This window comes from Lupinus angustifolius, unplaced genomic scaffold (assembly GCF_001865875.1).
Source record: "Lupinus angustifolius cultivar Tanjil unplaced genomic scaffold, LupAngTanjil_v1.0 Scaffold_79_19, whole genome shotgun sequence".
Lineage (NCBI taxonomy): Eukaryota > Viridiplantae > Streptophyta > Magnoliopsida > Fabales > Fabaceae > Lupinus > Lupinus angustifolius.
In genome coordinates, this window is record NW_017723755.1 from 11,917 (window position 1) to 27,911 (window position 15,995).

General features: G+C 32.7%; 2 protein-coding genes across 3 annotated transcripts; both read left to right on the forward strand.

Annotated features, from left to right (window-relative positions):
• Positions 1–930: 930 nt before the first annotated feature.
• Positions 931–2,467, forward strand: LOC109339506. 2 transcript variants are annotated; one of them, XR_002106668.1, is made up of 3 exons: positions 931–1,094; positions 1,235–1,973; positions 2,176–2,467. XR_002106668.1 is itself a non-coding variant. In XM_019576962.1 (2 exons), exons 1-2 carry the CDS (start codon positions 1,029–1,031, stop codon positions 1,838–1,840), a joined length of 672 nt encoding a protein of 223 aa, XP_019432507.1. In that variant the 5' UTR covers positions 931–1,028; the 3' UTR covers positions 1,841–2,467. The 2 variants fall into 2 exon arrangements, 1 of the variants encoding a protein (XP_019432507.1); XM_019576962.1 differs by having other exon boundaries at positions 1,235–2,467.
• A 3,532-nt stretch (positions 2,468–5,999) lies between these two features.
• On the forward strand, positions 6,000–7,546 carry LOC109339507 (glucan endo-1,3-beta-glucosidase-like). Its single transcript, XM_019576963.1, has 4 exons — positions 6,000–6,242; positions 6,564–6,592; positions 6,680–6,932; positions 7,312–7,546. Exons 1-4 carry the CDS (start codon positions 6,062–6,064, stop codon positions 7,335–7,337), a joined length of 489 nt encoding a protein of 162 aa, XP_019432508.1. The 5' UTR covers positions 6,000–6,061; the 3' UTR covers positions 7,338–7,546.
• Positions 7,547–15,995: the final 8,449 nt, after the last annotated feature.

A 15,995-nucleotide genomic window follows, 5' to 3' on the forward strand; every position in this document is an offset into this window, starting at 1 on the left:
GGCTTGATTTGTACTAAAATGTTGTTATAGAAGATAAAATATACAAATATTATATTTGTTTATACTTTTAAAACACAATCATACATTTTATTTTATATAATAATGCAAATAAAAATATGAGTAAATTACATTAACATCTCCTGAGTTGTAGTGAACTTACACAAACCACCATTCAATTTTTTACACTTACACAAACCTCCCATAGTTTTTATACTTTCATTACACTGACAACCTCTGCATAAGAAATAAGTGTAATCTTTTAAACAAAAAATGCGATAAATGCAAAATGCATCAACAATTTTAAAGAAATATTGTTTAAATTGCTCTTATAATATTGTGCAACGAACTAAAAATAATAAAGAAATATTGACTCATATATTATTTGGAATTGTCTCCACAATATTGTCTACACTTATTTCTTATGCAGGGGTGTGGTCAGTGTAATGAAAGTATAAAAATTAGGGAAGGTTTGTGTAGGTGTAAAAAAGTAAGGGATAATTTATATAATTTCACTAAAACTCAAGAAATATCAGTGTAATTTACTCTAAAAATATTTATTGGATTAGTTATTAAATTTTAAATATTAATATTAACATAATACATATGTATATCTAATGTGATTGATATAACTTTGGATTTATGCCACTTCATGTCTTATGGACATGTAATGTTAAATTAAAATTTAATTATTAAATATTTTTTTTAACCAATCATAAATCCATATACATGGAGTGAGACACAAAGTGTGAGACAACAGAAGTGTTCATCCGTACCAGTCCAAATGAGTTGTTTGGCGGCCACCCATGGTAAGTTTGTAACTTACTTTACTTCATCTATTTTCCGTATTTTGTTTCAATTGTCAATCTATTTGAATTATTCACACTATGAATTCTAATTTCGAAGCCTCCCAAATCAAACCACCAAAACTGAAGTAATTAAACCCTCATATTCTCTGTCCTATATACTAATAGGCCAACCTTTCTTTAGGGTATATGCGAGCGTGGGTGGTGCTTCTTTGACAAACCTAAATGGACAACAGAACTCGACCACTATCTCTGTCTTCACATTCCAAATTTTTCACCTCTCTTAAACAGGTACGTAATGCACAATTCTATGTACACCAGAAAAATTGAAAAATCCGTAAGTTGAGTTTTGAAGAAAAACAGAAAACGATAAGTACTTTTTAGGTGCAATAAAATTACCCCTCACACTTTTTACTATTTTTATTGCCCAGGTTGAAAAGAGATTAAAATTAGATCATACATCACTACCACCAATAGAAAAAGATTCTCAAGTACAAGAAGAAAGCAATTTTTCATCATCAAGAGAGTCTTTAATCTCACCCATGTTCCTCCACCTAGACCAAACCATTACCACACAAAGTAGTGAACCTCCTCAAGCATTCTTATCCATTTCCCAAGATTTCCCAACAACTCAAACCACTCCATCACATAACCTCACAACTATAAACAACCCTCATGAGAATGGTGATGAGATTGAACAGTTAATGCAGTTTTTGGGCTTATTAGAGAAAGAAAATGATGGGTTTTATGAGGATGGCAGTGATTGTAATTCTTGTCACTGTGAAGGTGGATTTTATTCAAAAGTTGTTGGTGTTGAAGGGCCAAAGTGTGGGAAAGAGGTGAAGAGGTTAGATGGGTGGATCAAGCATTTTATGAATGGTGGTGGGGAAGAGGAGAAGGTAGAGCCTTTAAGGTTGGCACACTTGCTTTTAGGGAAAGCTGCTTTTATTTCCGAGGGTACTGATGCTGGTTTTGGAGGCTTGGAGTTTCCTTCAACTATTCAAGAATTTCTCCATACTAATCCTCCTAGTATTTGAGGCAAGCACCAGTGCTTTCAATTGCGGAAAATGTGGCCGATGTGGCTGCAATTGCAGAAAATGCGTTTCACAATTGCGGTTGTCGTGCTGTTGTGAAGATTCCTAAAACTGCAATATTGCTGCTGCAATTGCAGTTATTGAGTGCAATTTGAAATGCCGGTGGAACCAAGCTATTTTAAGTTATAGCTTTGTTGTTTTACTTAGACTTGACTTACTTACAGTTGTTGTTACAGCAACTTTCTTGGAAGTTTATGTTGTTAACTTATCATTACACTTATCCTTGTATTTTTATATTATCACCATACTTACCCCTTGATGTTTTATTTTACCATTAGTCATTAGATTTGCACTACCTCTACCACATAAACCTCGAGAACATCGGTGTAATTGTGAGACGAGATGGGTGCCGATTCTAGTTAAGTCAGACCTTAGAAGAGGTTAGTGTAGTTTTCCCTTTATTATATGCTTCCAAACATGATATGACATCAAATTGTTGTTGAAGGTACATCATGTAGCCTTGTTAGATGTTACACTGTCCATTTTTGTTATGAAGATTGAAGAGCACCACAAGCAGTTCTATTAGCCAAAATATATGAAATTTTGAACTGTAACTATGATTGCTCTAATTTAAGCTTTGATTTGTTCATCCTAATTCCTAAATGGAAGAAGAAACTTCAGTGCACAGGTTTGATATTGTTATTTACCTTTCAAAGTTTTTACTTTGTTCCTAGAACTTCTTTAGATTAGAGAAGTTTGTGGTATGTTGCACCTCTATTTTTTTTCTTGTGGTGGACTTGCATTTTATTATTGACATTTAAAAATTTCACAAGCTTATGACATTGATGCCTGTATAAACATAGTCGAACCATTAGAACGTTTATGACCCTCTAATAGAAACCTGAAGAGTAGGTTCTTTCATGTTTACAGGAATCTTAGGGAAATAAATTAGAGACCTGTTATTTCTATTCCATATGAGCATCACTCTCCAACTATAGGAGAGAATTATTAAGTGCAGACACATTTGCTGTCATATATTATGTTTTATAGATATTTTGATAAGTATAGAGATATGGGCTTAGTTGAAATTTCGGAAAAGATGTGTATGATTAGTTGAAACAAGTGATGGCTGTAATATTAGCTGATGGATAGTTAGGAAAGGAGTGTTATCCTTATTTTGTGGAAATTTCTATAAAGTTTGTATTTGACAATTTAACAGGCGATGGAGCCGCTCTTTTGTGTATAAACATGATGCTGCTAACAAATTAAATGAATGAAACCAGTTTAGCTCCTCTATGTTCTGTTTTTTACTAAAAGAATTCTTATATACTAAAAATGAAAAACGGGGGGAAGAGTAGCAAGGTTGGGATAAGTCAAATAACTAATGCATACTCTAGGGTCTAGGCTAAGGAGCCCAATTTCACTAGATAGTATAATTTTGGATCATGATCTATGATAGAGCATTATCGCATCAATAAACCCACATAGTCGGCCCCACTTAGTAGGATTGAGGCTTGGTTGTTGTATATATATGTATGTATGTACCTGGTAATTTTCAGGATTAGGGAATAGGGATAGCTCAAAGAGCTCTGCCAATACTTCCACATGGTCTTTTGTGACATTCCCAGTCATCATAGGCCCCATACCTTCTAACAATTTGTTCTATTCCATTTGCAAGGGCTTTTGCCCCTCCTTCGCGTAAGCCATCCTTGTTGAGAGTCCTGTTAGCTAAACTCCTTGACCATGATACCAAAGCTGTAAACATCCACTTTAGTGTGATAATTGTTTTTATGTCTCTTAATTCTTTTTACGAGGGTGATACTCGACGTAGCGGTAAAGTTGCTTGCATTTTAATCATGAGTTGAAACCATGGATTCAGCTTCTTATGTTGCGAAAGTAAGGCTGTGCATATCTACCATCTTCAGACTTCATTAAGTAGGAGGTTCATGCACTTGGCTGCTCGACTGTCTCTTAATACTTGTAAGGATAATTTGTTTATACTTGACCATATGAGGGAGTTAATAGTTGCAATGTGTGCTATTAATGTATCATTGTATTCAATCCCAAAATGAATAAATAAAAGTATCCATAAGTCTTGGTGATGCTACTTTCACTGAGTAGAACATGTAATATGTTCTCACATGCACTGTATCAAAACAGCAGATAGGAAACCAACACAGTTAAAGTAACTCTTGATGCTACTTTCACTTACCACATCAATCCAAGAAAAATAATTTGTTAATTCAGATTGTAACTCAAGACTACCTATGTTTCTGGTTTGTCTTCAACATGGGTACAAGAATTGGGACTTATAGAATCATAACCATATAAAACTGGTCATTTTTGGAAGCTCAGCCAGGCAATGTGACTGACCCAGTGAATCTCTTATTCGGAAGGAACCTGCATACATAGTTATCCGGTATGCGGTAGGAGTGTAAGATGAATTACAAAAACAGATTTAGGATAAAGTAATAAATAAGAAACTGACAATCCCAGGTTTGTGAAGGCCATAGTGGGTTATAGCATGAAATGGAACAGTTTTGATGTGTTAATGATTTAGCATGTATTTATGATCAATTTATTCCGAGAGAAAAATAGGAATGAACATGTCTTTTCCCATTCATTTATTAATTTAGTAAAATATCCCTAAAGGTTTGTTTGAGAGTTAAATTTTGGAGGGAAATGAAAGGAAAAATAAAGCTTGAGCGTCATCTCACAATTATATTTCATGGCTCCACTTCCATTTCCCTTCATTTCCCGACAAAATCCAATTCTCAACATAACCCTAACCCTAAAGAATTGAATGTTTGTAACCTTTCTTTATGCAAATTTTTTTTCCAATTTTGTTTAATATATTTTGTTTAGCTCATCTAATTAACATGTAAAAATTATTCTCTGATAAAGAATATTTTATATATTCGACAATAATTGAATTCTTGATAATAATCTTAAGTAATTCAACTATCTAACAACTGTGTTGGGCTACTTATTGTCAAGAAAGTTATTATTTATATTCTCTCACTATGAAATATTCTCCCTTTCTGAGAGACTCAATTCCTATTTCATAGTAAGAGAGAATATAAATAATAACTTTCTCGAGTTTGAGTGCTGATGGACATTTATAGGTTGAGAGGGGTGCGTACCTCATCCAAACTCTTAGCTAATACATGTGATAGTTAATATGAAGATACGATAAGAAGAAATACATATAGTGATAGTCAAACTTATATACTTTCAGAAAGTAACCTAAGGTATAATTATACTTTATGATATTAGGTATATATTATTATTCCGTTCAAACCTATCAACCAAAAAGTATACTGAGTCCAGGGGCTAATGAAATAAACACCCATGAGTTAGTTAGATAAAGGTAAGACATATACATAAAAAGTACTAGAATGGTAAGACACATACAAAGAAAATACACGAAGGTTATTAAGAAATACATGAAGGTTATTCATACACTTCGTAATAATTACCATAGCTAAAACTTTTTTTCCCTTAATTAGAGTGTAGGGAAATGAGTTCAATTGTACAGAAATAGCACGTTCAACTAGCAGCATGAGTAAGTAACATGTTAATTTGTTTTGTAACAGTCATGAATATATAAACTGCTAAATGATAACATAACAAGGAATGAGGAACACTTCTTTTAGACCATTAAAATTATATGCTATTGTTTCTATCTTCAATGATATTTATCATGCTAGTTAAGGAAAACAAAGGCATTATCATATTTCATAGTAAATTCTTTTTTTTTGCTGATAAAAAAATACCGCATTTCATCGTAATATTTTATATTTAAGAAGAAAAACTTCATTAGAAGACGGAAAAATGATAGAGGTTAAAGTATTGATTCCATTAGTTCAACCTTTAAATTAACCATTTGGCGATCCTTTCATCTTCCAATAAATGTAAGTTTAAATTCTATAAGAAGATATTGTACGGTCATGGCCAAAAGTAATTGTAAATAGATATAATATGTCTACATTGAAATATAAGTGTTTTTTACACTCTCATCTATTACTTATATGGTAATTCGTATTGACTCACAAATAAAAGAAATAAAAATCAATAGTGGACGATGTACTTAAAAAGTTTTACACCAATGATACATAGAAATACTCTCATCTATCACTTATATGGTAATTCCATTTACCATGTTTTCTTTCTGCTTGATATAAATGGTAAATGGAATTGATTTGTAACAACTAAATCAATGACATGAACCTATATATATGTATATATATTATGCCATTTAAGTCTTCGTTACAGATTCAACAGCTTCTAGCACTTACGAAAAATACCATTTTGCTTTTTACAATTTCCAGCAATCACATCATGATCAAACCAATTGGGTCACTTGTCATTTTCCTTCATTTTTCTTTGCTCCTCTCTAACTCTGGTAATTAGTTCTTGTTTGTATAGGTTTACATTTTTTGTTACATGTCTTGTAGTTTATTAATTTTTTTGTTGGGTTTGCTTTATTTTATGGACTGGTACTTCTCAATTTTACTTAAAAACTGATTACTGTGTAAACTTAGTTGTCTTGTTATGCTATCATAAATATTAATAACAAATGCATGCAACAATTATTCATTTTTCTTGATTTAATGGTCCTTCTTAATTTATTTGAGATGTAAGTACTGTCTAAACTTGGTTCAAATTACAGTGATACTTCCAATTTGTTATACATAGCTGATTTTTTATTGATTTGTTATTGTAGGAGGACATTTGAAGTTTGCTGAAGGAATGGTATAATAACTTTATCTCCTAATCTTAAGTATATAATATTAAAATTCATATAAGCTAACATTTTTTTAATTTGGTTATGAAATGTAGGGATCCTGTAACAGTAGTAGCTGGTGTATTGCTAAGTATTTAGCAAATGATACAGAATTGAAAAATAACATTCTCTATGTTTGTGATTTCTTGGATGATTGCAAGCTTATCCAACCAGGTGGTTCTTGCTTCATTCCTGACACTCTCATAAACCATGCTTCTGTTGTTATGAATGAGTACTATGCAAAGAAAGGAAGAAACACATGGAACTGTTACTTCTCTGGTTCTGGTCTCATTACTCAGAGTGACCCAAGTAAGCTATTTCTCTGCTATAAATTAAGGTCATCATTAATTATATAACAAAAGTCTTTATCATACTATGTGAGGTCGGTTATATGAATTGAATGATGCTATAATAATATGTTATTATAAGAATTATTAAGAAAAAGGGAATAAGTTCTTTTTTTCTCAAAGGAAAAGGGTTATCATGTGATTTATTTTTATTTAGCCATGCATTATTTTATATTTTCTTCTAATTGAATTGGGGAAATGATGGAATCCATAAAAATTATTCAACAGGAAGAAATTCCCTTGTTTCTCAAGAAGAGATCGAAAACATGCTTAATATCGTTTGATTGAGTAGTTGACCCAACTAACTTATTCATTGTCTTCTGTATTCCTTTTATTTTCAGGTTATGGTAGCTGCAAGTATGCTTAGATAGCTTAGTGGAAATAATTTGCCTAGTGACTCTAACTTAGAGTTAGTTACTTTTATGACTAAGGTTATCTTTATATTCAATAACTTAGAAGTTCACTATGTATCTCATTTTCATGATGATATGGTGAAATGTATGAAGTTCTGATTGTAATAGCAGATGTTTACTATGGATGTCTTTCTATTCAATAAAAGTTCATGATTACTGTGTATCTCATTTTCTTATATGGTGAAACTTTAGAGGTTCTAATATAATTTATAAAAAGTTTGTACTTTTAATTTTATGGCTATGCCTTTTCTTCTCTTGGGAAGTAGGAGCTTTACTTGTCTGCCTATTTTATAAAATCGTTTGCTATAAACAAAGATAAGAATAACACATTAAATTATTTATAAAAACTTCAAACATTGGGACAGTACGTTTTCCTAATGAACTCGGCAACTCTCTTGATTACCAAAATCATACCACTAGACCAAAAATATGCCTATTGCGGTGTCATTTATGTACTTTCCTAATTATTTTACATAGTTTGGGCATGAGGCTTTTACCAACTGGTTGTGGGAAAGATAGATGTATCAGTAAGGGTCAAGTCCGGAACTCTTAATCACTAAACATCAATCTTAATGTTATAGATAGAGATGACAATTAGTTCAAGGCCCACAGGTACCACAACAAGTCAGGTCCAGTCCATGCTTTTGGACTCGTGAGTGATAAGGACTGACTGGTCCGAGTCTCGGTAATGAGTTCCTAGATTCACGATCATTTCATAAATCTCTATATGTATATAGAGAGGGTACTACTTATTCTAGGAGTAAGTTTTTTCCACATCTTAGTCACTCAAATTTAGGAAAATCTAATGGTAGCTAATACAATTGAAACTCCATCTGTCACGGTGTCGAGAGGATGAAGCAACAAAGGAGGGAGGAGGACTCGACAATACCTTCATACTACTATCACTCGAAGAATCCCCCGTTTCCACAACTATACTGACAAAGAAGGAAAATGAGTGGAAGAAAGTTACCTAAGAGTATTGACGAATGAAGGAGGTTGATGAAGCAACGAAGGCTGAAGAAATTTCTGTAGCGAAACAACCAGATGATAAGAAGGAAGAAGTAAAGAAGACGAAGAAGGAAAAATGATTTTATAGAAAAAGGGTGAGAGGACCTCCTCCAACGTTCTAATCCCTCATAATCATCTTGGCCATATAAAAAACACTTAAGTACAAATCTCATGTTAGGTGTGGGGATCCGTGCGCTAAAAGACCAAAAGACAAGACCTGACCTATCCCAACAACACAAAAAAGAACATTGTGGAATCCAACAGTGGCCCAGAGATATAGGCGACACATCAGTGCATAGTTGGCATGAAATTCTAACATTTCTGGCCAACCACGTGTCAAAGAACAAACAAACTTCTCAAACCTTCATATTGAGTTTGAGCCCAACGCGCTGACATTAACTGCCAAAAATGAGCAATCGTTATCGGCGATACCGCTAGACTAGGGGCACATGTTCTACCCCACTCTAAAAGGACATGTCACGATTGGACAAGGTCGACGGTTGTGAACATAAGCCAGACAAAGGGAATGATCCTTAAGTTCCTCCAAGCCTTAACCAAAGAGACCGAACAACTTATTGAGATATCATGTCAATGAATCAGAAACAAGAAGACAACACGAGGTCTACTCTTGACACTTCTCGGTTGTATCCCATGCAAAAGGAGATCACCTCAACTACACAACCTAGACCTATACAACAAGATGCAACCTACTATACACTATTAAACTGGTAGATGACAAGATGGACTTACAATACGACTACACGTCCCATCCATAGAGTACGGACCTGCTAAAGTCGCATGATACAAGAAAAGCTACCTTGTTTGGGACAGACCCAACAAGCCCTTTGACCGGCAAGGCCTACTACATCTGCAAAGGAATATTCCCCTCACCTCTCCATTATAAATAGAGGATTTCCCCTTCAAGGAAGTTTACTTACACTCTCTCATTTACTTACTCTATTCTTTCATATATCTCATGATATTATTCTCTTATTCTCTCTATCTCTTCCATATACTAACTTGATCAACATAGAATTTTTTCAGGTACCTCCCCCAACGCATTCAAGCACTTCTCAGACAACAAGTGAAGATTCCACCTCAACTTCCATCCATCCAAATCTCATCCTCTCAAGACTAAAGAACAGTTCGGAAGCAAGAAAAAAATTTAGATGTTGTTAACAAATTTAATTATTATTTGTTTGAAAAAAAAAAGAAACATGTGAATTACCTTCCCATTCCCTTCTTCAACCTCTCAATACCATCTCCATGACCAAAACTTCAGAACCTCTTATGTTGACAACATATTTAATTATTTAGAGAAAACAATGCCACAGTGAGAAAACGAAACTGGGCAAGACAAACCATGTCCATGAAGATAGTGATAATTAGTAGCAGAACTTGATCTTAATTTTAGGAAGGACAATAATATTTGATTACTATTTATAACTCAAATTAATTAAGTAACGAATAATATAAGGAAACATACATGATTGAATTAAAAGTAATATTTTAAGCTATTTCATTTTTAACATAAATAATTATGTTGTTTATAAGAAATTTATTATCTATCTTACTACGTAATTTTGTTTGGTTGTCTTCATTGTTAAAAATGATATTTATATAATAGTTGAACCACAATAGCTAAGATAAGACGAATGACTTGTTAAAACAAAATATGACTAACGATATATGATTGAGAAATTTTCATACTTAAATGACTAACAACACCAAGAAAAAATTATTGACATTGACATCTCAAACTTATCTTTTGATGCTCATTGAAATTCCTAAGATAAAAAAATTTGATAAAAAATACATATATTATCAATGTTAAATGACTTATAAGCATCCTTAGAGTATATATTATAAATACATACATAATATCTTTCATCAAGCGTAAAATTATTACAAACTCAAATGAAATCATATTATTATAACCAACATTATATATTTATAATTTATACGTGTAAGAAAACTTAATTTACCATGTATAATTTTTAGAATAACTACACAAGTTGCACTATATTTATTTATCAAGCTATAAATTAAAGAAATGTGTTAGTTTCAACGAGTATCTCCATAAGAGAGTACATCTACGCTAAACCGACAAATAGATGTAAAAATATAACCTTGATTGTCACAAACAAGTATAGAAAGTAAGGGATTGTCGTGTCCACATGGACTTGCTAACTTAGCCTTTAAAGATCGAATTACTACTTTAAACTAATTTTCAAAAGAGTTTTCAATTGGTCATTGTTTTGGTTAAAAACTTTTGATAATAAAAGTGTTGGAGTTTGAATGTGACATTGACTAACTATTCATATCAGTAAATTTGACAAACAATCAATCAATAAAATAAAGTATAATTTCAAACAATATTTTGACCTCAAATGCACTAAGAACTAATGCTTTAGTTTACTTACCAACTCATGATATAAAGCCTAAACCTTAAACACAAGATAAATGATTATGACACACATACATACTTCTATGTCTAGAAATTATGCATATGAGTTGAGATTAATGCAAGCCCCCAAATGTGTTAGCCATCAATTTCATGGTCTATACTAACACTTTACCAACTTAGCTCTATGTCTAGCAACTAAACCGATAATATTATAATCTATGAATCATCAAGCATGCTCTATGTCTAGTAACTCACACCATCATGTTTGAGAGTTTTCAATGCAAATATGAATCTATGTCTAGCAAACATATGAGCAAAGATATCTATTATGACAATTAAACATGCAACTACGTCTAGTTTTATGCATAAAGGATGAATTACTTGCTTTTGACTTTCGAACCAGAATTTCTTACATGTTCTTTTCCTAACTCATGGGTGAGCATCATATATTTAGTACAATTATATCGACTATTTATTTTGGGGTTACAAAACAAGTGATCTAATTACTGACAACCTATAAGACTTCTCAAACTGATAATAGATATGAGCTGAATGAGTGGATACCTAAACGGTTGACCTATAAGGGATAATGAGAACCCTATAAGTTAATGCATAAAGAATGATTATGGTTCCCAATACACCAAACCACAAATATTTTTCACCTCTCTCCATCAGAGAGAAAATGAAGGTCCCAAAAGGTCATCATATCAAAACTCTTTCAAAAGGTATATCAAAGGAGTATATCAGAGAACATGGATTCAAATATGACTTTGTATTCTTGTTTTATATTATGTGTGAGAATCATGAGATTCAAGATCCTAGGATTGGTATTTCACCAATCATAAGAAAATATCTAACAACTCAGACTAAGCATTTTGTCAAACACAACGTAAGCATTAAAAGTACATCATGATTCATAAAAATCATGTTATTTCATTCATAAATTGAATTACAAAATACATCAATGAATAATTAAACTAATCACCGCTAAGAAGCAATCTAATTAAGTATTTTTATACTTAACTTTGATGATAAATGAAATTTGGAATTTGAGTTCATAGAGATGTATCAATTTCTCCATAAACATAAAAAATTCTCATTATTCCTACTTCCTAACCTTTATATCATATTCCCAACTTACATAAATCTACAAACTAAGAAGATTAGAAACCATTTTAAGAAAATATATTGTTCAAAACTCAGTTCCCAACTCCCTAGGTGAATCTATATATCTTTAAAATGACATTTGGATCTATTTTTGTGTTTCTAGATTTTGGCTTTTGCGTTGACCGCACCTCCATTCGACTCAGACCTTTGGCTTAACTTCATCCACACTTAGTGTGGCTTTCCACGCTCAGAGCCACTGTGTTGAGCGCTGAGGATTTTGCATGTTTTTTCCAATTTGGTTCATTCTCAACCCAATTCACCCTTCTTCGACGTGTAACATATATAGTAGCTTGGAAAATGGGATTACTACAATTCATTATAAAAATCTCAACTATGATTATATAAAGTAAGTATTTAGAAGTGACAGATAGAGCAACACACGAGACAACAAATATATTCCTAAGATAAAAATTAATTGAATAAAAAAATTAAAAAAACAATTCAGGGGTAGCTGCCCCCACTTGACCCTCTAATGATGTGCCTCCAGTGATAATATAACACCTACGAAATTGAATCATCTCATGTAACTATTTGCATAGAGGTCTGGCAGTAGAGAAGTCGTGGTAATGAATAAGGTTGATGGTAGATGTTGGTGATGGTGTCTAGCGTTGTAAAGAAGGGAATGGGAAGAGAGTAACTCACATGTTGTATGTGTCTTCATCTAAGTTTTTATGTGGAAGCAAAGCTGAAACATGGATTCTGAAGAGTTTGCAAGTACCAAACTGCTTTAGTTAGATTAGATATTTAGATGTATAAATAGAGGGAAGGAAATTAATATTTTCTTCTCTTTGTTTCCATTAATTTCTCAACTCTCATATTTGGATTTTCAACATGTTTTGATATGTGATTTGCATTGTTGTCATTACCAAATTACCTGCATTTCAAAAGAAGAAACAAATAATCTTTGCCATGAATTGTAGTAATCAATGGAATATGATATGATAAGACAATATAAGTCAGGAGTAGAAATAAGTTGAATGAAGCTTGAGTCATATTAACTTATCAAGAATAAGAATTGATTTGAGTCGACCTCAATATGAAATTATTTTTTCAACTCAGATTTTAAATGGATTAACGAACTCAAATTTATATTGTTCATCACATTATTAATAGACATACATATATGTGATATATATAGAGAAGTTATAATTTTAAATTGAATTGTGCCAAAATTTAGTATATAATATATATATATATATATATATATATTATATTCATATACTAATATAAAAAATATATTTATATAATAAATATAAATCAATTTAAAACTACAACTACTCTTTATTTATATATATATATATATAATTCAATTAGCTCATAAGCCGAACAAGTTAATCTGTATTTGACTCAAATTCTTAATTTTATGTGAAATTCAACTTGTTTGATTTCGGGGTTTAATTTATCGAGTTAAAAAATGAATCGAATTTTAAACAAATGTTGAATTTGTTCAATGCATGATTAGCCTTGTAGTAAGACTCTCACCTAATGGAGTTTTAGCAGTTACCTTACATATAGGATATTGTTTATATGATTAGACTTATGACCATAAGATCATAATACAATACATAAACCTTAACTCATTAAATTATTGTTGAATTCCCATATTTGAATATGCTATTATAATTAGACCATATTTGATCTTTTTAATTTTTTGTGTGAATATTAATCAAATGTTTTTTCTTGACCCCTTTACATTGGGTTGGGCTCCTCTTCAGTACTGGGTCTTCCAATACTGGAATACAAGAGTGAAAAAAGTTCTAATTTTTTTAAATATTATATTATGAAAAAATAATCAAAATAGTCACTTGGTGGTAGGGAGAAGGGAAGAGTGTATATTTTATGTTTTTTAGAAATAATTATTTCATCTGCATTTGCCATATACCTTCTTAGAAACACCAAATTAATACTTTAAACTTTACAACATGACAATGGGTGAAGACTCCATAACACCATTCACATTTGATAGAATTATTGAACATGTTTTTTATATTTTGTACATGAAAGATGAACATTATTATTTCTTGATTGTTTTCCAGGTTATATGGAGTTTGCAATGAAAATCATTTGACTCTATTGATACATCGTTTGGGGCTTACATTGTATCGTACAAGTGGAGACAAATCTGTCTTATTTACCATGATATGGAATGGTAATAGTCGTTCATGTGTATGATTCAATGTTTACAATTAAGAGCAATATTAAGTGATCATACATGATTAAATACAATACCATATTAATATTTGACATCATATGAGGCACAATTTTGTAATCACCTTGGTTGATTTTATATTTGACATCAGATGATGTTGGAAGGTGTGTTGCCTTCAGAAATAGTGGTGTTTTTAATTTAGGATTGTGTGTGTGGCATTAGAGGAAAAGCAATGATAGAAGTGTTTTAAGGGTTGGGTCATAGGTTCTATTTGGTGCAAATTTGTTGTTACAATGACAACACAAATCCAAACAAAAATCATATACACATACCCCTTTTTGACCTATGATGAGGATGAAGGATCACTATATCTATTACTAAGGTATTGTAATCTCATCAACATCATCACCAGTAATGATCATATCATCGACATATAAAGAGATGATAATGCAACCATGAGGAGTATTTATGACAAATAAAGCAGAATCATGTGGACTTGAAGAGAAGCCAAGAGAAGTTATCACAATAGAGAATTTCTCAAACCAAGCGCGAGGAGCTTGTTTGAGCCCATAGAGAGATTTTTGCAGCTTGCATACTTCCCCCGGATTATGAGAAACTCCAGGAGGAGGAACCATATATATTTCTTCATGAAGATCACCATTTAGAAAAGCATTTTTGACATCCATCTGAGAGATATGCCATTGACGAACAGATGCAATAGCAATAAGAGTGCGAATATCCCTTGGCAACAAGACGAGCTTTGTAACGCTCAATAGAACCATCAGACTTGATCTTGATCTTAAAGACCCAACGAGAACCTATAGCACGTTTGTCTGGTGGTAGAGACACCATAGTCCAAGTACCTGTTTTGTGCAAAGCAGAAAGTTCATCGTTCATAGCCTGCTGCCAAAGAGGATCAAGAACAGCCTCTTGATAGGAGGATGGCTCAGATAACCTGTGGAGAGAGGTCAAAGCAGAAGCAAAAGAAGTAGAATAAATGTTGTAAACAAAGTCAGGGAGCTGAGTGGACTTATGGATACGTTGAGGATAACGACGAGGAAGATGAGGTGGTTGAGGATGAGGATAACCAATCTGCAGAGGGTCATGGGCAGGGGGGGTATGAGGAGCTTCATCCCTGAAATTCTCAAAATTAAAGTCATTTGGACCATCAATATCCGCAACAAACGGATCAATATGAATGAGATCAGACCTGGTAATGTTTTGAGAGTCAGATGGAATAGAATAAAAAGGCAAATGCTCAAGAAAAACAACATGACGAGAAATATACAATTTACGAGTAGAAGGATTATAACAACGATAACCTTTCTGACCATCCCCATAACCAAGAAAGACACATATGGCAGATCGAGGAGTCAATTTACTCCGTTCAACATGAGGAAGAAGAACAAAACAAGTGGAACCAAAAACCCTCAATGATGAATAATCAGGAGGATGACCATACAACCTTTCAAAAGGAGACAAACCTGAAGTAACAGAAGAAGGAATTCTGTTAATGACATGAACCGCAGTTTTGACAGCCTCACCCCAGAACTCAGAAGGAGCCGATGCTGACAGAAGCATAGAACGGGCTGTTTCAAGAATGTGACGATGCTTTCTTTCAGCAACTCCATTTTGTTCAGGGGTGTCAGTACAAGAGGCTTGGTGAACTGTTCCATCAGAGGAAAGTAACTCAGAGAATTTGTTAGAGGTGTATTCACCACCTAAATCACAGCGGAAGCACTTAATAACAGAGTTATATTGAGTATTAACCAAAGCACGAAAATGACAATAAATACCAAAGAATTCAGAACGATGTTTCATAAGAAAAATCCAAACATAGAACGGACTGTTTCAAGAATGTGACGATGCTTTCTTTCAGCA